Below are 25,099 nucleotides of genomic sequence, written 5' to 3'. Positions count from 1 at the left end.
TAGCCAACTACACAAGTGACTGGGATTGTTTTTTTAGGCTTATCTTTCTTGAAATTTGTGAGTAAACTGGCCCTTAAACAGATGAACAGTGTTGTTTAGCCCCATCAGAGTGCCATAAGTTTCATGTGGAGCAGTAGCTGTTAACACAGAGACCTTGCAGTTTCTTTTTGGGATCAGCAGTGATGCTTACAGACTCCCTTCACTGATGTATACACACTAAAAAGTGGACAAAACAAACAATAGTTTTTTTTATTGCCATTGTGCATGAACTTTGACACTGCAGGTTACACAAGGAGTATCATGTAGTGAATTGATGAACACTCTGACCTGCCAGTGATGTGCTCTGGTCACTCTCAGTGCTGGTTTTGTATCAGTTGATGGCTTTAGCAACAAACTACTTGCTGATCCAGCCCCCATGCTCAAAACCAAAGTAATGCAAGATGAGTTGCTTGTGTCAAAGAACGGACAACATCCGGGAGGACAACACCTTCTTTTCCTATTATTGCACACAACTAGTTTACCAATGCCAAGTATATGTGGGACATTGGGAAAGCCATAGCTCTTTGTAAGGTGCTGAAACGTCTTAAGAAACCACAACATTGCATTGAGCCTCTTTAAAAGCCACATATATATATATATGTATATATATAGAAAATATGAATGGAGCGTCAATGCAGGAATTCTACAAGCACACCAGATATCAAAACAAATGTGGGTTATATTTCACTCTTGCAAATGAAAGTTGTGGATCATTTACACTTGGGCAGGGTGATGCAGTAGGATGGTGTCTCACACAAAATACATGAGATGTTCAGAAGGTTTTGTTGCTTGGTGGTAGCATCAAGGTGCCTACAACACTCAGTAATCAGACAGTGAGAGGGAGGCAGGCCAGTGTGATCCTTTTATCTGTGCATCAAACAGATGAAGGCGCTGCTGCATCTGCAACCAAACATCACTGTAGCTAGTCTCTTACAGCAATCAAATCAAAAGGCTAAGAAATATTTTAGGAATGAATCATGAGTCTATTTATGTCTTGGATGCTAAAATCTCATGGAATGCTTTTAATGGAACAGCAATTCTCTGGATTATCAGAACAGTCTAAGTTTGGATATGCAGGATAGAGTTAAAAGTTGTACAAACATTCATCTTGTATGGCTAGACTTCATTTTTAACTTGTGCAAACAGTGTGGTTATAACCACAGTGGCCTCAGGCTGGATATGGAACCTCAATACTTTCCTGGTGCTGACCGAGAAGTGCTAGCACTAACAATGCAAACTTAAAGGTACAAGAAAAGGTACAACAAAGATGGCTTTAAATACTTACACACATTAGTGATGTTCTTTATTCTTTTATCAAGCTGTTTCTGATTTAAAGCTGTATTGATTTTTGGCAACTTGGGGGCAGCAGAACAAGCTTAAGCGTTGACATATTTACCTTATGAAGGACTTACAGCTAACGTCTTAGCAAACAGTTGCTTAACAGTTGCTGCTGAATGCTAAACTTTCTTGAGCAGCTAGACACTATCTATGTCTGTATACTGTTTGGTGGTGTGCAGATAGCAGACCAAGGGAGTCTATGGTCAAGTCAAAACGATAAGATAAAAAGCTCCACAGAACTGGTGAACTGCAAAGTTGGGTGAAATTCTCTGTGGGTTTGTCACTACAAACGACACCTATTACTACTATTACATATAGAAAAATACTGATCAGTGCAGCTGTATATCATAATTTTGCCAATTAAGGTTAAGGCTGGGCTGTATTTTATTCAGACAAAATTCTTGTGCAACCAACTGTTTGTGTTTAGACAACATTTAACATTTGAGAACTTCAACTCCTTTTATCACAGGAAAAAAAAAAGTTTGCACGAACACATTTTAGCAAGAAAAACTGTCACTATGTATATTTTGTGTGTGTGTGTGTGTGTGTGTGTGTATATATATACACACACACACATATATATATATATAAACTAGCAAGTTGTGCTGAAGATAATCATGACAGCAAACCATCTGCAAAGTAGTGTGAGGAAACACTTTGGAACAGACATGGCGGACGGAAAAAACTAATAAAGGTAGTTTTCAAAAGTCAACTATTTTTCATTAGCATTACCATGAAAACAAATCTGAACAACACGTTAACTTAAGTGTGGCAGTGGAGGCACTGCACGTGAACAGAGCGTCAAATCTACAAGATATTTTGAGATGAAGCTCACTGGACTGCAGTTGAAATCATTCCAAGGAATCCTGCATTAGATCCCCTCCTTTCAAACTGCAGTTTTCTGAGAAGTGACAGCCCTAATGACAAGTAGCCTACGGTGGCTAATGCTTAGCTTGTGCTACTGTTTTGTATGACTAGGCCATTTTTAATGACAAATTCTTATATCTATTTGGAAACATATGCACTAAAACACATTCTTACTCAGTTCAATACACTTCTCAGATTTTACTGCTAGTCTAACTTGGTCTGGTTAATCGTTAGCTTATGGTGGCTAAAAGCTCATGTTAGCAAACCTTAGATAGATGTAACTGAGTTCACTTGCTGATTTTATGACTGTACTTGTGCTACTGTTGCATTATGTTTACGCCTTTCCAATCATTGTGTAACTAGCTGCTGATGGCTGATAAACAGTAACAGGATATCTTAAATTTTAGGCAGCAATGACTCGGCTGCTTTCAAATGAATTACTTGTTTGTTCTCATAGTAACCGCCCTAAAACATCTACACCATTATTGACTGATATCACAGACACTGTATCTGAAGAGCTTTTGGCTGACAGACCACTAGAAAGATTTTTTTTTTTTTAATGAGTAACGCTCTGCTCGGTACTTATCTGGGTTGTAATTCTTTAATAATCTAACTCAAAAGGGATTTTCACAAAAAATGTTTCTGTTTGTGTTAAAAACTGAAAATTGGCCAACATACCGTTCTCCTTTTTTAAAGTCATAAATATTGATGTTGGCCTCAGAAATGATTTAGTGCCTTGATTTAGTCATGTTGCAATAAAACTGCTTCTTTGGCTAGGAAAACTGAAGTTTAACTCATCAAATAAGATCATTTCTAGCTCTGAAAAATGTTTGTACAACTGTACCTCCAATCTGCACCTGAACCAAATGCTTCAGTTTGATTGTATCTTCATGTGACGGTGCTGGAGACTCATCTGCTTCTGGTCCACTGTCAACAAGCTCAGGAGAGCTAATCGCACATCGTCTTCAGGCTTAAAGAACGGACAACCACTGAACGTCATCCAAGTCTCTGTCCAACATGCTTCCATCAAAACACACACAGCCAATAATGCCGTCAGTCACAGTGTGTGTGGTCCATACAGTATATCCCACCACCAGTCCATGAAGGCAGCCATGAGGGGATGCCCTCTACTTCAACCCTTTACCCTCTGCAGCAAGCGATCATGAGGCCAGTCTCAGACTGGACTCTGGAACAGAAAGGAATGATTCATCTGGGAATGAGAAAAACCAGGAAAAAATGACAGTGAATCTGTTCTGCTTTGTCAAGCTGCAGATATTTGTATGGACATACATTCCAAATTACCTGAGTATAGACTCTGATTGTGAAATACCTGAAGCGAGGCCAGATGCAGACACTGTGCAACCAATTTGAGGCCATTTTGTGTTTTTCTGTTTGCCGAATTATTCTCTCATTGCATTTTTCTTTTTTTTAGAGAGAGAGGGTTTAATCATGTGACCTGGATAGTGTAAACATAATCCTGAATAGTACAGCTGTTTTTCCTGTTCAGTACATAACACAGCAATACCGTTTGTTTTTTTTTAAACAAGCATTTTTCTTTCTTTTCATAGAGATATATGTGTGTATATATATGTTTAGAGAGCTTATTCATACTGTGAATGTTGAAAGAGAACACAACACATAATTTAATCAGAAATATACTACCAGTTTAAAATGCATGCCCCCCCCCCATCCATAGTGCTCCATTCTTCCCTCCGATGCCTGCATATGATAACCTCTAACCGTGGTCCTTCCCTGCCAACAACAGCTCAGACATTATGCAGGACACAACATTTAGGTGGCGAGTCTTTGTGGTGGCGGTGGTGGTTATTCGGGACATTGTTGCTACGTCATGCAGAGATAGGGGGGTGGAGGGGTTCAGCACAGAGAGACGGAGACTCCCCTGGCAGAGCAGAGGGAGGTGTTGGTGGGACAGTCAGTGGTGATGGTCGGTGGTCGCTAGCGTGGATCCCGGAGCCAGAGGCCAGCTCTGCTCAGGTCTAGCTGATGGCCGGGCTGTCTGTCTGGGGGTCTGCAGTTTCTGAGGGTGAGCCGGGTTCCTCTGGGGGGTCGTCTGTGCTGGTGCTCGTGGAGACCTGAGTGGGGGCGCCGTAGAGCAATGTGGCCCCCTGAGGCTCTGAAATGAAGCCCGCCTCGGCGTTGTCCTCGTCTTCCTCGGGTTCTGAGGCTGGGGTGAGTTGCAGGGAGCCGGGGAGTTTGACAGGGCAGAACGCCGAGCCTGTTGGGATGAAGTTCACCTTGTTTTTGTCGGGGCAGGAGAAGAGGGGGACTGATGCAGACGTGGACTGCCTGGAGCTGCAGAGAAACATATGCAGTGTCGGAGGGGGTCACACATCCCTGAGGCAGTGCACAGGTGCTTAAATTCAACACAGTATCAAACAGTCTATATACCTCATCTCCTCAAAAGCTTTAATCTTCTCACAGCCCTCTGGCGGCTCGCGCTTGAACATGTAACTGTTGTTGGGTTTGGGTGAGGAGGCAAACTTGGGCAGTGGTGAGCTGCTTCCGCTGTCTGTGAACACAGAGATACAGGATAAGATACAGGCTTAGGGGTAATCAACATCAGCAGTACTTTCTGAAGCTTTACTGGAGCAGTTTTGATGCACAGTAATCATCCACACTGATTCCAATGCCATCTCACATCTTTCTGCAGGAATTACTTTAACAGCTGCCTGTGGAGATTCTTCACTCACACAAATCTACTGTCTACATATTGTATACGTGAATGTACCAAGGCTTACAATAATTGATCAAGGCCCATAATATCACTATGAGCTTTCTGGCTTAACATGGGCATACAGAACTATGGGACGTGGGGGAAATAAACTAAATGAATCAGTAAACAATAACTATGGGTTTGCTTCCTGTAACCTCCTCATAGAGCCTACATAAAAACTAATTTCCTCTACTAAACTGGTAATGTTAGGCTGAAGAAAAGTTTGCCCACCTGCTGTCCTCTCAGCTCTGCAGGAGGACAGCTGGTTGTGAGGACGCTGTAACAGATTTTCTCCACCAACCAGTCAAGTTTCAGTTTCCATACATGTCTGTCCAGACTCATATAATACATGTAATGAAGACCTGAAAAAGTGTACTTTTTGGTGAAATGGAAGTTCTCACTATATTGACACGTATGATTCCGGTGTATAATTTCCATGGAGAAACATGCTATCTTCATCTTGAGGACTGATAGAGAGTTTCATCACATGGAGCAACAACAACCACCTGAAGCTCAATATCAGCAGAACCAATGAGCTTGTGTTTGACTACAATGCTTCAAATATGGATGCTGCTGCAAAGAAGCTACAAATTCTAAAATGTGGATGCTTCACACATATCTTCAGCTCGGCAGCACAGAACATCTAAACAATCAGCACAGTCTGAAGTGGACACCCAAGATTAGAGTCACCAATTCAGCATCTGACCAAATGTGAAACATGGTCACAGTCTCTCCTTCTGTTCCTGAGTTATGGAGCTGAATAATGGCCAAAACAGTGTTTTTGAGGAACATTATGATGTCACAGTGAGGTTGACATTTGATCTTTTGGTTATAAAATGTCATGACTTAATTTTACCCTATGAGTCAAATTTTGCTAAAATCAGCAAATGAAGAAAAAAAGTGTGTTGTGAGGTCACAGTGACCTTTGACCACCAAAAAACTAATCAGTTCATCCTTGAATCCATGTGGACACTGGTGACAAACTTGGAGAAGTTCCCTCAAGGTGTTCGCATTCACAAGAAAGGGACTGTTGCTGGCACGGAGGCATAAAACATATATAACATACAATATAACCAAATTCATCCTTGAATTAAATATTGAGCAATACTCTGCAAATCCATCCATCCATCCATTATCTATACCGCCTATCCCTTTCGGGGTTGCGGGGGGCTGGAGCCTATCCCAGCTACAATGGGCGAGAGGCGGGGTACACCCTGAACCGGTCGCCAGCCGATTGCAGGGCCACATGCAAGGACAAACAAACATTCACACTCACACTCACACCTACGGACAATTTAGAGTCATCAATTAACCTAATGAGCATGTTTTTGGTCTGTGGGAGGAAGCCGGAGTACCCGGAGAGAACCCACGCATGCACGGGAAGAACATGCAAACTTCACACAGAAAGGCCCCGCCTGACCCGGGGATCGAACCGGCAACCTTCTTACTGTGAGGCACGCGCACTACCTGCTGCGCCACCCACGCAGCCCACTCTGCAAATCAGCAACAATAATATGTCACAGCTAATAAAACAGCTCTAGCAAGAGCAGCCAGACCAGCAGCAAATGACTCAACACTGCGCTCACTGTACTGTATGTCTCAAGTAGGGCTGCAACGATTAGTCGACGTTGTCGACAAAAATCGATAATAGAAATAGTCGACAGTGAATTCCATTGTCGACTATTGTCGCCAGACGCGTTTTTCCAAGAGAGTGAGGTATCTCACCTGATTATAATCTCATGCGCAATAGCGTCTCTGTCTCTGAGCGGTAATATACGGAAATGGCGGTGTCAACATCAGGTACACGTACCAAAACTTCTAAAGTTTGGGAGCATTTTAGCCTGGATACGGCGAATAAAAAGACTACTTGCAAGGTTTGCAAAGCGTATCGTGGCAGTACCTCGGTGATGCACGAACATTTAAAGAGAAAGCACGTCGGGCAGTTGAACGAAACGGAGTCTGACTCGCCTCGGTAAGATTCAAGTAATATTCAAGCCAATACGGTTTTTATGACATACATTGTACATTTTATAAGCATATTTTCGCTATAAAAGAGAGCTTGAGCGTTATGCCAGACTGTGCCTGACAAACGTATTTAATTTTTTTTTTTTTGTGTACAAATCCGCAGTATGTTCAATAAAAGATGTATTTTTCATTGTACCCATCTTTCTTGTGTTTATTATCATTTGCCACATAATTAAATCAACTTCATGCTAAATTTAAGAAAAAATTAAGAATTATCCGATTAGTCGACTAATCGTTTCAACAGTCGGTGACTAGTCGACTATTAAAATAGTCGTTAGTTGCAGCCCAAGTCTCAAGGAGCAAACTACTTTCACAAGTGTCATCATAGTGTGAGCACCTTTTTATTTAAATGAGAATCCAGAGCTTTACAGCCCAGTGTCCCAAGCCTTAATAGATTGTGTCACATTTCCTCTCATAAGAAGAAGTTCATATTTTAAGCAGTCAGAAGTAGAAGCCACTGCCAAATCAAATACACAGATCATAGAATAGAGTAGGGCCTGGTATGCCAGCGAGATGGAAACAGATGATCTGCTGTGGCCGCCCCCGAACAGGAAACATCTGAAAGAAGACTCTAAGCAGCCAATAGTAGCATGTTACTTAAAGTTAGCATGCCTTCTGCCCTGTTGTAGGAAACAAATTGGTCTTAGAGTTGAAATGCAGCAAACAAAACTTCACCTACTTACATATATGAGTCATAAAAATAAAAATAACACAGGCAGACAAAATCACTGCTGCGGTATCTAAAACAAACTTGGGTGGATACTACATGTAAAAGTAGAGGTGCATATATCAATTCAGCCTGCCAATTGAGCCTGCTAAAACTGTAGTGTTTCCAAGGATCCACCAGAAATGTGCAGTTCTGACTGGACCGGTCTAACATCATGTCAACGCTTGTTCAATAAGATGACACTGCATGAAAAGTCACATTTCCGTCAATTTCCGTCACTGTAAACTGCCGTGGAAGTTCTCTCTCAGACCCTGTGACCATGAGGTGTTAAAATGCAAATGTAAATGCTGCAAAGCTATACAAATGCAAATTGGGATTTTGTGTGTGTGTGTGTGTGTGTGTGTGTGTGTGCTCTGTGCCTACAGAATGCAAAGATTTTTTTTTTTTTTCATGAGGATTTAAAAGTGTGTTTAAATAATTTTATAGGTTACATACTGGATAAGTGTCCTGACTCTCAAAGGTCTTTAATTTTCTACTTAAATTGCTAAATCAAAATTGCGAAAATTAAAGCATCTACAGTTCTTGGACACTGGTCACAATTTTTCGCATTTTGCCACCACAACACCAGATGAACAATGCTTGTGTGATTAGCTTGCAAAATTCCAGCAGAGTAAGTCCACTGATGATTCTTTAAGTAGGAATAAAAAGGGAACACACCAAAGTAACTTTTCTTTTTTTATTTTCGATGTCACTTTAGAAAATCAATTTAGAAAATCAAAGTACCAAACAAAATCACAGCATGTTTTTCATTTATGCAACAAAAATGGTCTCGCGAGAAATTCCAAGAGCGCGACCTCGCATATGATTGGACGCAATGGCGTCGGCAGAAAACGACCTCGGCGCGTCTGTGAACGCGAATCGAGCTTGGATTACAACAGTTAAGTTTCGCGTCCTGCTAAACTTTAACTCTGTTCATGCAATTCAGTTCATCCCAGAAGGCACTCCTCTGCGAGGAGTGGACAGCCTGGCTGCGGAGCGACCATATCCAGAAAGTCCAAACAATTTAGAGAAGAAACTGCTGAGCGTCTTCAGTGGACTGTCTCGGCTGCTAACGTAGCTGACCGCGCAGTTGGCGAGGAGAATGACCGTGAAAAAAGCCAGACTGCTCGCTCTGGAGGAGCAGCCCCGACCGAACTGCAGCTGCGGAGACGAAGAGACGGGTGCGTAAGTTACGTAAGTAACGTTAGCATTTAGTACCACATTGTGCAGTTTTTAGGGCGCCAAACCTTTATTATTGTTATTGCACTACGTTCCGAACGTTTGGTAATCGTTCACGTTGCATTTAACATTACAGTGTATTTTGTATTTTAAAGAAAAAGGTGCGACGTCTGCACAATAGTGACGGACACGACAGGCGATATGAACCTGAGCAGGGGTAAGTTAATAAAATACACAGGAAATATTCTGCAGAATATAAGTAAACGTAAACGTTGCATGACCTGTACTTTTTGTGTTTTACAGACTAAACTCGCCCCACAACGAAACGGTGACGTCATATTTGATGGCGACTTTAACTGGGAGTCCAGACATGAATGGTGTGGACAGCAGTCTTTTAAACCCTTTCTGTTGTTTCTTGTTGTTGTTTTTACTGAAGCCTGTCTTAATTATTTCAAACCAATATATATTTTCTTCCAGCGGCCTGTAAGACATATTATGAGATGGTGTGGAGGAGCTTCAGGTATGCCCAGCCAGCTCTTTCAGTTCAGGCAGCAGCTGTGAAGATTTCAGCTCGAAGGAAGCGGGTAAGAGTCCCATGAATGCCGCTTTATTTTCACAACAATGTAAAAATGGGCTGAATTTTATTTATTAGCTGCATTGTTTTTGACAAACATGGTCACATATGTTATCACATGTTATTGTTTCTTAGCAGTACTAATATTATATTAATACCTGTATTTACAGCTGCTGGAAGCAAGAAGGAGTGTCCTAGCGCTCCAAACTCTGCCAGACACTGCAAGATCAGCTGAAGAGCAACCCAAAGTATGTGGCGACACACCGCAAGAGGCTTCGCATCGAGTCCCCTTCAAAGCGACAGGCGCCAGCTCAGTATGACCCAGAGGCAGCAAAGAAGCATTTCCATAGGCCTTAGACTCTTTTTCATGCACCATCGACCAGCGGCATGGCCCAACCCAGAGGCTCTTATCAGTGAACCCCTCTGCACATTTCCTTGCTTTTTTTCCCCAGTAGTCACTGATTTTACTTGGTTGATCTTTGTTAATGTGTGTGTCACGATTTCATTAAAGACTTTTTTTCAAAATGTTTCTGTCAGCTGTGTCCTTTGTATTCTACTGTGTGGTAGTGTACAAGGTGGATCGCCAAATAAATCAATGAATCATCAATCAAATAAAATATATATATATCATTTATATTTTATATATACATAAATATAACAATATAATAACTATTTTTAATATATTATTTTATTATATAGTATTTAATTTAATATGTATTTATTATTAGTATTAGTATTATTATTAGTATTATTAGTATTATTATTTGTGGCGCGCAGATGACCAATAGCAGCAGAGTTGTCATCCAATCACATGATCACTCACTCATGTGATTGGAGTTGCTATCCAATCACATGATGGTTTCCTTTTAAAATGTCTGTGGAATCATCCAATGGTTGTTTGTGAAGTCAGCAGGCCAGCCTGAGTAGATCAACGTCGGTAGCATTCATGTACTAATTAGAGCTATTCACACCTTGACGAAGGCGCGATTAACCACGCCCCCCGCCAACAGATGGTTCGTTTCCGACGATATTCAGAGCCGGCGAAGTTCCCCGTAAACTTGCCGTAAATCGCCGAAAATCAATGAAATTCGCGGGGATTTACGGGTCGAAAATGTGGTTTTTAATGCAGTGTGATGTTCTTTACCTTTATCCCGGTCGTACAGTAGATCCTCTGTGGAGTAAGGACTGCCGTCATGTGATCCTGGTGGGCAGGCAGGTGAGGGGCAGGGCGACAAGCTGGAACAGCTGCTTGACCGCCCAGGGGCTGAGGGGGTCTGGGTGTCCACGCTGCGGGTGCTGCTGCTGCGCTGCTGGGGAGGGAAGGGTGCCCGCCGACCATCGGGAACCTCCAGGGACTGCAAAGTCCAATGGGAGACAGATTATTAATTAGAGCTGAGAAAAGAGTCAAGTGTTAGAGGAACTCCATCTCTGTATGAACGGGAATGAAACGAGAGCCCCACCTTCAGCTCCTCCTTCTCTCCGTTGTCTTTGATGAAGACCTTCTCCAGCTCATGGTTGATGCCCTCCATGCTGCTGGGCACCCTGGAGATGGAGGGCTTTGGCACTGTGATGTTGGACAGCGGCATCTGGGCCGACTTCGACATGGAAAACTGCTGCAGAACACAAGCACACACGCACGCACGCGCACACACACAGGCAGACAGACACACTCTCAGCTGACTACCACATCTCACCTGTCACTTTGTCAGGGATGCAGTTGTGTGGTACAACAAATACGAGCACAAGGCACAATAAGACGTGGCAAGAGCAGTGCAGACTGACCATCATCAACCATTCAGATGACAGCGTGGTCTCAGTTGGATCAGAATTATTAGTGAATTTTAAAAAATCTAGCTAGCATATATGATAGCCCTGTACTGTCTACACAGGAAGTGGGAATGTGTCCCTCTGTGTACATCGACATCTGTTGCCTGTGATGACTGCAGCACATGTCAAAATGTAGTGTAAAGTGAAAAAAATTACTTCAGCCAGAAATAGCAGCCGAGGGCTACGAAACAAAACAGGAAATGGAATGGAAAAAAGAGTCGGTCTGCATGAGGTCAACATCAGAGCACGGATAGCACATGTACATGATTCATTTAGCTAAACAAACTAAAGAAGTGATTAACATTCAGCTTTTTTTTTTAGCCTTTTTAGTCTCGCCCTTCCCAAACACAACTTCACAGCAGTTTGCAAAGTAGAGAGCAGACAGAGGATTCTATCTTTATCTTTCTGGCATCCAACATGTCCCTGCAGCTTTCACACCACCAACTATAATTTACTTTTTATCAGCGGAGAGTAGCCCCTCAATTTCCACTATGGATTGTCTGGTGGGACTTTTATGTTTTTCAAGGTCTGCAGATGAAGTGTCTAAACTACAACTACAATTATAGAAAGTGAAATACAAATCGGATTTGTTTAAATTCACTTTGAAACTTGCTAACTTGCCAAATACAAATTAGATTGAACTAATTTAAATCCAATACCTGGTCAGAGAAACATTTGTTTCTAGAAGTGTCACCTCTAACACACAAGCTCAACTTAAACTAACCTTATCTGTAAGTGTGTGCTACACGTCTCTCAGAAGTACAGTCTGAATTATAACAGAGGATGTCATTTTCTTTTGGTTTGCACCTTCATCACCTCCATACTGCACTAATCACACATCCATGTACTGCTGTCATTGCTGATCTATGCACTCCATTGTTCAGTGCACTACCTGAACGTGGCTGGTTGTGGAGGTGTGGTTGGTGGTGCTGGTGAAGGAGGTGTAGGTGATGGTGTTGTACTGGAGGGGGGACAGTCGGTCCTTGTCTTTACTGTGGCGTCCTCCCTGTTTACTGCGCTGGAGCTGCTGTCGGAGCTTTGCAATCTGGTGGAACCAGACAGGAGAGGACAGGAGGACATAGGAGACATGAGACAGAAGAGAGACATAAACATTTAGCAGGTAGGTGGAACAGGAAGTTATCATAGAAGTCAATTCATAACGTATATAATAAATAATGGCATGCTTCCAGCATGGTCTGTTGCAGTGATGTGGTAGCAGCTGCTGCTCCCAGTATAAATTCTGCTTACTCTATTGTCACTAAAGAGAACCAACACTACAAGCTGGTCAGGCTTGGGACATCTGTGACCCGCTCATATATTCATTACTTGAGTGGTGTTATTTGCTTGATGAGCAGCACCAGCATTTGTTTTCTTGAAAATATGACATGACACCTAAATAAACTCCATGTGCTGATGAAAAGAGTGAGATCTGTTAGCTAGCTAACAGAGCTAGTAAGTGGACCTTGTGTTAAGATAAAAAAAACAACAACACAAAAACAAACAAAGAAATCCTGTCAAGCTGAATCTTTTGTTTCTTTATTGCTTTTAAATGAATCAGATCCCCAGGCTGTTTATACAGCAGCCATTTGGACTTGTTATAGCAGGAAAAGCAGGTGGAACATTAAGGATGACTCCATTCAGGCAATTATGAAATACAGTGCAGCAATTAGTTACACCTGTGTATGACAAGTCATCCTCCCTTTCCTCCCAGTGTTTCCTGTTTTTCTCCAACATCTCCTGAGTTTTACGTTCTCAATAGGAAGTAACACCCATAAAATGGATATTAATTGGACTGACCAAAACAAATTTGTCAGATGTCTGTTCCCAGTGCAGCTGGCAGAAATGACATCACCTGCGCTGTCAGTTATTCTTTGTACTCTGGTGTTACCATGCACACAAAGTACTGGGATATCCTTAGAGGCATCACTACAGATTTTCAGTATGCACACATGGAGCTCCATTCAGAAACACTTTAGTGCCTTTTCACACGTGACAAGGGACAGTCCAGCAGATGGCGGTACAGATTTACCACTATATCGATTCCTGCTCCCATGCACACGCGACTCCATCCAGGAAATGCTCCTGAACACTTCAGGGATAGACTGCATGTGTGAGGAGGCTGAGGTGATTTCACACAGGTTAACTTTATCTTTCAAATAAAACTTTCAGTTGTATTGATACACAGACAGTGGTATATCTGGATGTATGTGGATCTGTTTAAGACAGATCCACATGAAACACAATGGCAGAGGGAGAGTGTAAGTGTTGAGAATGTAGACAATTTTTACAACTGAAGCTCTGCTAAACCTAGTTACACTTGTAACTGTATCTGTTCATTTCTTAAACTGTATTCTCTGCATTGGCCATGTGTGTGTGTGCATGTGTGGAATTCCCAGCTCTCCACTGAACACCAATACTGAGGAACATGTCCATACATGTTCCCTCACACAGTCCTAAACTGGCCCTCTTCCCCAAAGAAAAACACCACATGCAGTGCTTATCAATGCAGGCTCTGTGTGAAACGGCTGTTATGTGATCCCTAAATTTGGGGCACTGAACCAGTGAAACAGTGCAGTCCTGCAAGTTTTTGTTTTCCCCTCAGCCTTCACTCAGGCCATGAACTTCTTTTCTGCAACAGACAGTGGAGTAAGTCAAACACATACAGTACTGTTAGAGCTTTAAACTGCAGTGAGCTGACAACACTGTATAGACTCAGCTCAAGATTTTCCCTTCCATAGCAATCATCTATTGTAAATGACAGCATTTCCTGCAAGGGGTCACATACACAAATAGGTAATCAAAGCCTAAAAATCTGAAAGACTCGTGCAAAAATAAAGTATCAGAGCTGCAGGCATAACAAGGAGTTTTAAGATGTTCCCTTGATCTCTAAGATATTGTGATGGGCATTTGTCAGTTTTCTGACTATTTACACATTAATAATTAATTAATTGAAAAGAAAAATGGACAGACAGATTAGCTTCATTGAGGTTTACTGATTGTCACCATATCATATGACCAAAGTTCCACACTTAGGTTTAGTGACTTAGTGTCTCTCCTGTTAGGCCACTTGTGCCGACAGTGCTGTCAGCCTAAGAGTTAATCACACTGGTAGGCAGTAGAGGAGGTTGATCCTGCATCTGCTTCAACAGTAGTTTAGCCGACTTCACTGACATTCAGTACCAGAGCTGAGAGCGTTGTAGAAGAGAACAAAAACAAGTTGTGCTGTCCTTCGCTTCCATTACACTTCACTTCCAGGACAAGACTTGCTTTGTAATGTTTACAGCCTGCCATGCTGTGTGTACAATGACACAGCTAAAAAGAAAGGCCAGTGATTCAACTGACAAAATGTGAGTCGACTCTGGGTCTTCTCAACTGATGACTTGCATGAGCAACTTTTAGGGGGGATCCCTACAAGAAAATGTGTTTTATAAAAATACAGGTTTCAGAGTTCTGTTTGAATTGACACCATTTGCAGTTTTCAAGGCAGATGCCTGTGGCCTCATGTCCGTGTCTGAAATGGGATCAAAGCGCTCTCAGTAGGACTCCGATTTTGGGTGAGCACAAATTGGGGACCAGTGAGCCCATTGGTGTGCAGAGACAAAATGTGTGCCATGATCTGCCAGAAACCAATGAAGACAAGGAAGTGCACTGGAACCACCCAGCTGTCCTCAGCCCTTCTTCCATTACCCTCAGGAAGGCAATATCTTATAAAAGGAGAAACTTGGTTGTCAAATCTGTTTTGTCGGAAAACACATCGCTTCCTATGTGATCAACTTTACAGGTAGGTTTGTCCTATGTTGTGTTGCAGATGTGAGACACTTTAGTACAAAGAGAATTGGATGCCCTCTCTCAGTTGTGGTAGAACAGAAGGCCTTTACAGTGAGTGTCCTGTAGATGTTAACTAGACATGCTCTACATTGCTTACTATCGCATAGTCTAGGTGTAACTTTGGAGTATAAGATGCATTGTAGGAGCCATACAGTGCATATGGAAAGCTTTCCACGAGGCATTTCCACATTTTGTTTTGTTTCAGACTCATCTTTTTTTGTAAAATTAGTAAAAATAAGATACTTAAATATCTCATAAGTATTCAGACCCTCCACTTGGTTAAAGCACCTTTGAAAGCAATGACAGCCTAAAGTGTCGGAAATGATCCTACATGCTTGACCTCTCTTTTTGAAGTTTCTCCCATTCTGCTTGGCAGAATAGTCCAAGTTCCACCAGGTTGGATGGGGAGCACTGGTTTGTTATTGTGGAGTTCTGAAAAAATATAATCCATTTTATCATTAGTCTGAAACAGCAAACTGTGGAAATCTTAAAAAGGTCTGAAACTTTTCCATATACACTGTATATCCATTTGTGGACTTTGATGTCTTAGCCAAGAAGAATTATTATGGGAGCTTTCGGCCAACATCTGGGCCAAGATATGGCGCGGGTTCCGAGGGAGAATGAACTGTGTGTTGAAACATCACTTCTGTTGTTTGGGATATGATTACACTCAGCAAGGCTGGGCAATGAGAGGTGGACAGTTCCATCCAGAGCTTCTATTACATAACATCTGGCTCTTCTTACCATTGTCTCTTTTATGCCAGGAAATGTTCTTAGAGAGTAAGTGGAACTTGGTCTGTGTTCATCGAACATTTCAAAGAACTCTGAGTGTACTACAGACCTGACACTCTATTTACCTTGAGTTGCATAAAGCCTTGTCTTGTCGTTCTTCTTTGTCTGGATGGCCTGCTACATACACCTATACAAGGCAGATCTTGGAGCATTACCAGTCTGTCAGATTTCCACCACAGACTTTTGTTCAACTGGAGGTGATTGTGATTTGGTGGAAGGATATCCTCCGCCCCGCCATGCTCTGTACCTGTCTTGCTGTCTTTGATCCAGGGAGCTGGTCCTGGCTGGAAAGCTGTATTGTGTTATTCATTGCCAAATTCAGAACACTGAACCTTATCCTTGCAATGCTTTGCAAAATGTCATAAGAGGCAAAAAGCCTGAAGACAATATTGTTGTTTTAAGAAGAAGGGGATGGGTTTTCTTGTGAACAGGCATAGTTTAATGCAGCCATCCAATTTTTTTGGAAAATCCCTCTAATCAGAGCTAAGTTTGGGAAATATCTCTGTTCTGTTATGAACTGAAAGACCGAAAGAAGCTACTTTCTCTGGCATGTACACCCACTTCCTGGTTTTATCTAGGAAGTCATAGATTAATTCCTGTGATACTTAAAGGAACCACTAGGTGGCTTTGGTGCTTAGTCACTTTTTCAACTTCCAATAGTTTTAACACAACTATAAAGGAAGAGCCCAGCTAAAACCAGCTTTTTTTTTCAGAGTTTCTGAGCAAGACAAGGTTTGTTTTGAATGATGATGCCCAAATAAAACACACTACTCTGACGTCCTGTCATTCAGATACAGACAGGATAAGACAGATGAGTCACATGCACACTATTATCCCTGCTAACATTTCTAATAAAGTTCTTTGAAGCAGCTGCTCTGCCCAAGTATGTCCACTCTCTTGCTCCTTGCACCTTATCTATTGATATCTGTGGAATCAGTGTCAGCATTGCTCCTCCTCTGCAGCCCTGTAACTCAGTAATGTGCCTGTGCACACATTAGTGAGGGCTGAGCTGTCATTCGGCTGGCTCTTATTGTTCCCTTTGCTGCAGGAGGCAAAGAGGAGCCAGCTGGGGTGTGGCTGACCATAAATTGCAGCGGGTTATAGCCATTTCAAAGAGGGGAAGTAAGTAGTTAAGAGTGAGATAGCGTTATCTGCTACCTCCCTGCTGCTGCTGAGTAACAGCAGGGTGGAGCTAAGAGAGGCTGATAGTGCCATGCCGTGTGCAGCTTTAGAGGATGTGTGTACACCATCAGCACCATAAAGACAAGACATCAAACCTGTGATGTCACAGAGGAGGTTATGCAGACTGAAGAAAATGTCAGTAATACAGCAACTGGAACACTTCAGAAAATTTGTAGGTCTGATAGTTAAAGGAATTCACCATGTTTTCTCTGGAGTGTCATCATGTCATCATCAATTATTCCACCAAGAGATTAGTTTTGACCCAGCGGTTTTAGTCAACTATACGTAACTAGACTAGATCTAAATAACTTCCCTTTCCTCACAAAAATCCTTGAGGAAGCAGTCGTCAATCAGTTGTGTGACTTCTTAACAATAGTTTTTAGGATTTTCAGTGAGCATTTAGAGTACATCGCAGTACAGAGGCAGCACTGGTCAAATTTATAAATAACCTCCCAACTGCATCAGGCAAGAACAGAACTTGTCTTGCTAGATCTTAGTGCTGCATTCGACACCACTGATCGTGCCATCCTATTACAGACTGGACTAAGGACTAAGCTGGTTTAAGTCCTACTTATCAAACCGATTCCAGTTTGTAAATGTTAATAATGATTCCTCCGGCCATGCCAAAGTTGGTCACAGAGTTCCACAAGGTTCTGTGTTTGGACCGATACTATTCACCATATATATGCTTCCTTTTAGACAATATTATCAGGCAACATTCAATACATTTTCATTCTTATGTAGATGATACACAGTAGTATTTATCTAAGGAGCCAGATGAAGCCAATGACCTGGATGACCCACAACCTTCTGCTAACTTACTTGGCCCTAAACACCTTAGAAATTATTCTCTGGATGGCATTGCCCTGACCTCCAGGACCAACGTAAGGAATCTGTGAGTTACCTTTGATCACGATATGTTCTTTAATGCACGCATCAAACAAATTTCAAGGACTTCTCTCACCTGCATTACACAAAAAAAACATCAGGCACATCCTGCCTCAAAGGCTGCCCCAATCAGTAACTAAAGATTCTCCTGCTAATCCAGAATGCTGCAGCATGTCTCATTAATGCATGTTATCAACATGGCTTCATCCCCAGAGTCTTTGTGCTTTTTCCTCTCACAGCTATCCATGGATCATGACTGTACCTAGATTTTGATTCATGCTTGCACCCACTGCTGTGGCCCTGATTGAAGCCCGTCGCAACTGTTATTATTACTTGTGGTATTCCTACTCTTATATACATATTATTGTTATTATGTACATATACTATTGTATATATACTATCACATACTATTTTATTATTAGTCATATGTCTATTATTATAGCTGTTTTGTTATTATTATTATTATTATTATTTTTTTTTTTTTGTCATTGCTGTGCATATCGCTCTCTCTCTAAACCCAAGAGGTCAAGGCATATGGCCTCCCTCTCACAGCCTGGTTCTGCTTGAGGTTTCTGCCTGTTAAAAGGAAGTTTTTCCTTGTTGCTGTTGTCGTTGGAGCAAAACATTAAAAGAACATTTTTGCCAAACTAAGATTTGAAGTCTTGAGTACAGGTCCTTCTTGGGATCTTGTGAATCAGTTTGCTTTCTTGCAGTGAGATGATATAAGATGTACATACAGGCAATATTCTACAAGCCCAATTCCAAAAAAGTTGGGACGCTGAGTAAAAGGTAAATAAAAGCAGGATGAAGTCATATGCAAACGAACCGTGTTCCAGAGCCCATGTAGTAATATCCTGTGTTTCACAAAGTGATGAACCTCATCTCATCCTTACTTGTGAATGACTAAGCCTTCCAAGGATGTCCTTTTCATCCCCAGTTATGATACTTTTCCTAGCCGTTTGTTGAGCCTGTCCCAATTTAATTCAATTCAATTCAATTCAATTCAATTCAATTCAATTCAATTCAATTCAATTCAATTTATTTGTATAGCGCCAAATCACAGCAGAAGTTGTCTCAGGACACTTTCCATATAGAGCTGGTACAGACCAAGCTCTTTTATCTACAGAGAACCCAACGATTTCAATGAATTTGATCTGGATAAAGCATTTAATATTTTGTGATTGTGATGATTGTGTCTTAAAAAGGCAACCGTGAAATTTACTGCTGAAAATACCAAATACCTCTAATGAAGTGTCATATCATTCAGCAGGACTGTCAGCGTTGTATTTCATGACTTAAAGCAACACTATCATTACTTTTAATTTATCATGTTGCATTGTATGCTAACATGTTCTGTTATTAGGCCTCAAAAATTAGTTTATTATGAAATTATATATCATTATATATTATAAAATAAACTCTGTTGTGTCTGTTTTTTGGAGTTCCTCAGCATGCCATTTACAATTCCAAACAGTTTATCAAAGCCTGGGTATTTACAGGATGACACCAACCTACATGGAAAAGTATTTATGATGTTGGTGTCTATGATCTTGGTACTTAATGGAATAATCCATGACTAATGCATGTGTACATACTATGGCTCATACAAGAGCCAAAATGCACAGTCCCACTAAGTTCCATATTGTGCAGATTGAGCCCTTTGCATTAAACAAAACGTTTGGTTTAAATGTGTTTGTATTCGTATCCGTGTTAGTGTCATGCCTCTTTCAGCTGGTCAGCGCTGCCCCAGGATGCAGAGCGCTGGTGGGTGCTCCTCTTCTCTCCTGTTTCCTCACTCCAACATCCAGGAGTCTGAAAAGAACATCACAGCTACACATTACTATTAGCACACTTGGGTCTGAAGTTCTGTTCTCGTTCTGTTACAAGATATAATTACGTTATACTCACTATAGTCTGTCAGAGCAATGGATGTCATGTTTTCATCATTTTTGGGGACATTACATAGACTTATATTCACTTCCTAGAGACTTACCCTAACCCTAACCTTAACCATAACCACTACTTGTCTAACCTAACCCTTAACCTAACCTTAACCCCAGTCTTCATTCTAAAATGTAATGATCTATATTATGGGGACCTGCAATTTTGTCCCCATAAGGAAGGCGAGTTCACAACATGTTACTGTGTGAACAGATTTATGTCCCCACAACGTGAGGAATACATGGTTACACACACACACACACACACACACACACACACACACACACACACACACACACACACACACACACACACACACACACACACACAACCTCCTGCTCCAACATCCAGAGGAAACTGAACTGCTGTCTTGCTCATCTTAATGTGTCCTAGTCAAAGAGCCATTTGTTTATTTTGGCAGCAAGTCAGACACCCCCTTATTCTGTCTTCCTCTTCTCTGTCTTGGGGAGGATGAAGCCACCCAGAGCTGACAGGACAGATCTACATCACTTTTCACTTCAATGAAAAATAAGTCACAAAATGTACTGTACAGAACAATGAAGTATAATGTTACCATGGAGTTAATGTGGGCCTGTGTGGGTATTGTGGTTGGTGGCTCATTGCTAAGAGGAAGTAATTCACTATACCTGACTGTGCAGCCCCTCCACCCTACAAAACAAATTATTTTGCACAGAAAAGGCGTGAAGTTGTCTCTGTGAGCATCCTGTTTACTATAAAAATTTTTACAACATCTTACATTTCTCATGAGAAATGTAAGATGTTGTAAAAATTTTCAAATTCCAAATTTAAGTCATGTTTGTTCGTTCATTTACATGTCTGTCATACGCATGTCTAGTGATACCAACCAACTGTAGATTTACATGTATGAATAGTTTTGTTTGATGTAATACATTATGCAAAGCTCTGAATCACTGTCCACGTCTGATTTGTTTGGTGATTCAGTCAGGGCCCACCCTGGAGGCTTGAGCAGGGATTACGGAAGGATCAGACCCAGAAGATGCCAGTGAGCCAAATTCAGCAAGACAACCACAGACTAGACACTACAGTGACTCACTACGGCCTCTTGAGGTACAAAGTGGTATTACGAGACGGGACAGACAGGGCTAGCTGATTAGCATGCTAACTTTAGTAGATATCTGCAACAAAATACATAAATGTCTTTTATGTAACATCTGTTTTATCTAAAATCTATTTTTGATATAAAAGCTATGAATTCTGCTGATAATGTAAATTCATTTTTTGAATGTTTTAAAATAAAATTTTGGCTATATCTTACAAATTGTACCTTTAATGCCTAGACCTATATGGTTTTATAGGTTTTATATATATTTCAGTTATATTAATGCATTTAACTTTCTGCATTATATGTTACTACCTACTATTGAACAATTGGCAGCTATCGGTGATGTCAAACCATTAATACTAGTCAACTCTTAATGAAAAAAAATGTACCAGCCACCTCAGTAAGAGTTAAAACTATAAGTCTGCATAAAAATGACAATTATCAACATAAAGCAGCATTTTCTGAACACACACACATTACAAAAACTATTCTACAAAAACTAACAACACAAAGTAACTACTCAGAGCAGCACAGCATGATGGGAAATGTGAGTTGTTGCTATACTTCCAGCTTTCAGCAAACTTGGTGCAAAAGAGGTGTGCACTTGTGCGTGTGTGTGTGTGTGTGTCTATCCACAGAGAAGCACACTCTGCTCCAACTGGGTTGCAAAATGTAGATAAATATATTTATTTGTTTCCTTTTAAGTGGGCATGTGAGACACAGCTGACATGCAAGGAGCCTGTGCAGACAGCTGCATAGATTAAAATGAAAATTCATCTCTTGCGGGAGGCATGTGAGTGAAAAATGGGTCTGATAAAGCTTGTCAGCAAAATCCCTGCCAAAACCAATCATGAAGTAAGCTAACATTGCCATAGACACCAGGTCATGCTGAGGTTACTTTTGTGGTTATTTTGGTGAAAGTAACACAAAAGTAGCATCGCACATTACTTCACACACACACAGATTAATATTGTTACTGCCAAATGAAAGTAACTAGTAATAATATACTGCACACTTTGAAAGTAACTTGCCCACAGCCATGGCTTTGTGTCCCTTCAAGAGTTAATAATAACCTGGAAGCTAAGAGCAAAGAGGTCATTTGGCTTTTGAAGCTCCATAGATGTGTAGGTAGTAAATGTCACACAACCTGGAAGACACAGGATGTATAGATCAGTGTGTGTGGAGACATCTGAGGTTGAACAGCATGATAGGATCACAGGGCAGGAAGGCGTGGGCACAAATTAAGGTCATAAATGACACAGAACATTACCACTACAGCATCAGAAATAAAATGATCCCAATAGTTTATGGCCAGTGCAAACACTGAACTAAAGCCATGGACAAAAGGTAGATGCAGTGTTCCCACACAGGCAGAAGTGATCACATTCACAGAAGTGATCCAGTCTGGTCTGTGGACAGTATGATATATTTGCTTCTCTTCAAAAACACTGTAAATCCTTTATAAGTCCAGTGCTGCTACATATGTGACCTATAAAGACTGGTGGTGACTCATACAGTCAGCAGTCAGGCTCAGGCTGCAGATGGTCAAACTGAAGATGATGACGAAGATCATCCACTTATGGCACACCCCTGGGGTGCAGCTCTCCAGTCTTTAGAGAGCTCTTATGTAAGTAAAAGAAACAAAACAAGACATTTGAAGACGTTACCTTGGGCTTCAGGAAACTGACATTTTTCAATACTTACTGACAATTTATAGACCAGCTGATAACTGAATAATCGGCTGATTAATCACTAATGAAAATAATTGTTACTGTTACTGTTTACTAGTATTGTTTTATTCCTAAACAGAATAAAACAATACTAGTAATTATGTCAACAGTTTGGCACTTCAGTTTTCACTTCAAAATCTGACTCATTCAGTCACAGTGACGAACACAAGCAGAAGGCATTCACTCTGAGATGTTTGCATGACTAGAACAGCTGCACTAATAATCGGTTCCATCCATTCCATTCATTTCAGTTCAGTTGTGTGTGGCTTTGGTACTGTTACCTTGGCAGAAATGTGGTTCTGAGCTGTGACTGGAGACTGTTTCTAAGCTAATTTAGCCTGGCTCACAACAGTAAGGTAAATGGTAATGTAAGCAGGCTTTAATGGATGCCTGCAGAGAGACACCATCAAACATGAACATGAGAGTAGCTTCTCTACACATCGACACACGGCGCTATGTTCAGAACTTATAGATACATGTAGGTCTGACCAACAGTACCATTACCTTAACCACTCCAAACAAAATGGCTACAACTATGTACTCAGAATTCGCCTACACACCTCAGAAGAGATGCGAGCCCAGCAACAACACAAGCCCCCCCAAACATTTTAGCCTCTTAAAAGGCAAACAAGAGTGATTTTAATGTGGTTATCGTAAAACTGGTACTACTAATATTTGTATCACTGGAAATCTTTAAGCTCAAAATGTATCTGAGGATCACTGAGTTCATGTGATACATAGGACATAAATAATAATGTATCAAAAGGGTGTAACACTAGGTCAATTGTTCAATTCAGGACAAAGCTGCTCTGGACAAATCCTTTAACACTAAATTAGGTCCTGGCAAGATGTGAGGCAAGTGTGCAGTTGATTTCTTTACACTTTACACTATTTTAGCCTCCTACAACCTGTTAACTTCAAGAAATATGTTTTAACTCTAAAAATGTAATGTATTTCTCTCTAGTGTTTCCCCAATCGTAGAGTTAGGGGGAGGGTTGGCCACCAGTCCCACCAGCAATCAGTCAACCCACAATCTGGCCCACAGTCTGGGCCACATTGTCAGACTTTGAAAATCAACTAACAACTTTATGTCTGATCTTACAGACATTTCTCTGGAATAAACATAAAACCTAGTCTTGTGTAAATCCTGTTTGCATTATAAACATACCTACAAAGTGAGGCAGATCATTTTGCACTCAAAATGAGCATTTCAATTTGTATGACTGTCATTCAGCAGAATACATCATCAAACTCTGTGACCCTCACTTAAGTGCGTATGCAATGAGGAGAGAGCAATGGACCTTGCCAACAATCTGAAGTGACACTTATGCAACTGTTTGATACCTTCACCACATGTGTTTTGGGAAGAACGCTTCACATCTGCATTTGTAAAACTGCCCCAAAAGCCTTATTAAATGTGTCCCTTAGTTGAGGTACCAATGTCAAGCCCATGTAATTTGCATAACAATACATTAGTATAATCCTACAATGAGAGGCCACATACTGCATCAACTGCCCAGTTCAGGACTGTACTGAAGAAATACCCCTGCCCTCTTTCTCTGTCACCAAAATGCCACATGACTTCATCTCTGTAGGGGACTGGAAGGGGGACACATGAAGAGAAAAGGTGTGCTTGCCTGTGTAGATTTATCTTTCATAAAAGATGGATAGTGCACATGGGGGTCACGAGGCCACTGCCCAGTGAGGTAGGGCCCAGTGATAGTGCCCAGGGAGGAAGTCCGCCAAATGGCCCCCGAGCTCCGCACCTGCTGGGATTTTGTCCTTTCAACTGCACAGATAAAACAAAAAGAAAGAGATCAAAAGTTGCTCAATGTCATAGAAACACTAGCAGTGACAGATAATTATCACAAAGTTATACTGTGGGCAGCTTTTTGCTTCTTTTAGCTCATTGTTTGGGTTTTGTGGTACATTTCAAACAGCCACCAATCATTTTCTATAAAAAAGCTCTGATAAACCCACTACCTGGCCAGCACCAAACAGCAGACAAAGTTAGCACTAACTGACGAGTACAGTCAAACAACAAACAAGTATCTCACTGACATAACATCTTCTCATAGAACAGGAACTGGTGCAAGGCTTGTGTTTTCATTGACACTGACTTTGTGTTAAGTATGTGTGTGTCGCTGAGTATGTTATGTTTGTAAACCAGAAGGAGGAACATTTACGCTCTGCTTACCTTCCAACCTTAAAGAACTCTGCTTGGTTTTCATTTCCTCTATTTACAGACTCTTGAAATAGTCAGTGTGTGCCTTAGCAAGGCCTCATCCTTGGCTACTATTGCTACACCTGTCAATCATTCCATGATAACATAGCACATATGCAGTGTACAATAAATGTTATAGAT

General features: G+C 41.2%; 1 protein-coding gene across 1 annotated transcript in view; it reads right to left on the bottom strand.

The window, feature by feature from the left end:
* Window positions 1-224: 224 nt before the first annotated feature.
* The window catches only part of glcci1a (glucocorticoid induced 1a), a 40,977-nt gene continuing 16,102 nt past the window's right edge, over window positions 225-25,099 (bottom strand). Inside the window, exons 2-8 of the mRNA XM_070984294.1 lie at window positions 24,372-24,523; window positions 19,702-19,791; window positions 12,182-12,334; window positions 10,923-11,075; window positions 10,607-10,817; window positions 4,654-4,774; window positions 225-4,557 (exon numbers count right to left, since the gene is read on the bottom strand). Of these exons, the coding sequence (XP_070840395.1) occupies window positions 4,242-4,557; window positions 4,654-4,774; window positions 10,607-10,817; window positions 10,923-11,075; window positions 12,182-12,334; window positions 19,702-19,791; window positions 24,372-24,523 (1,196 nt within the window). The 3' untranslated portion in view covers window positions 225-4,241. The remainder of the gene's footprint in view (window positions 4,558-4,653; window positions 4,775-10,606; window positions 10,818-10,922; window positions 11,076-12,181; window positions 12,335-19,701; window positions 19,792-24,371; window positions 24,524-25,099) is intronic.

The sequence above is a fragment of the Chaetodon trifascialis genome, chromosome 17, assembly GCF_039877785.1.
Source record: "Chaetodon trifascialis isolate fChaTrf1 chromosome 17, fChaTrf1.hap1, whole genome shotgun sequence".
Taxonomy (NCBI): domain Eukaryota; kingdom Metazoa; phylum Chordata; class Actinopteri; order Chaetodontiformes; family Chaetodontidae; genus Chaetodon; species Chaetodon trifascialis.
The sequence above is the reverse complement of the archived record's forward strand: the minus strand, read 5'-3'. Positions and strand labels throughout refer to the sequence as shown.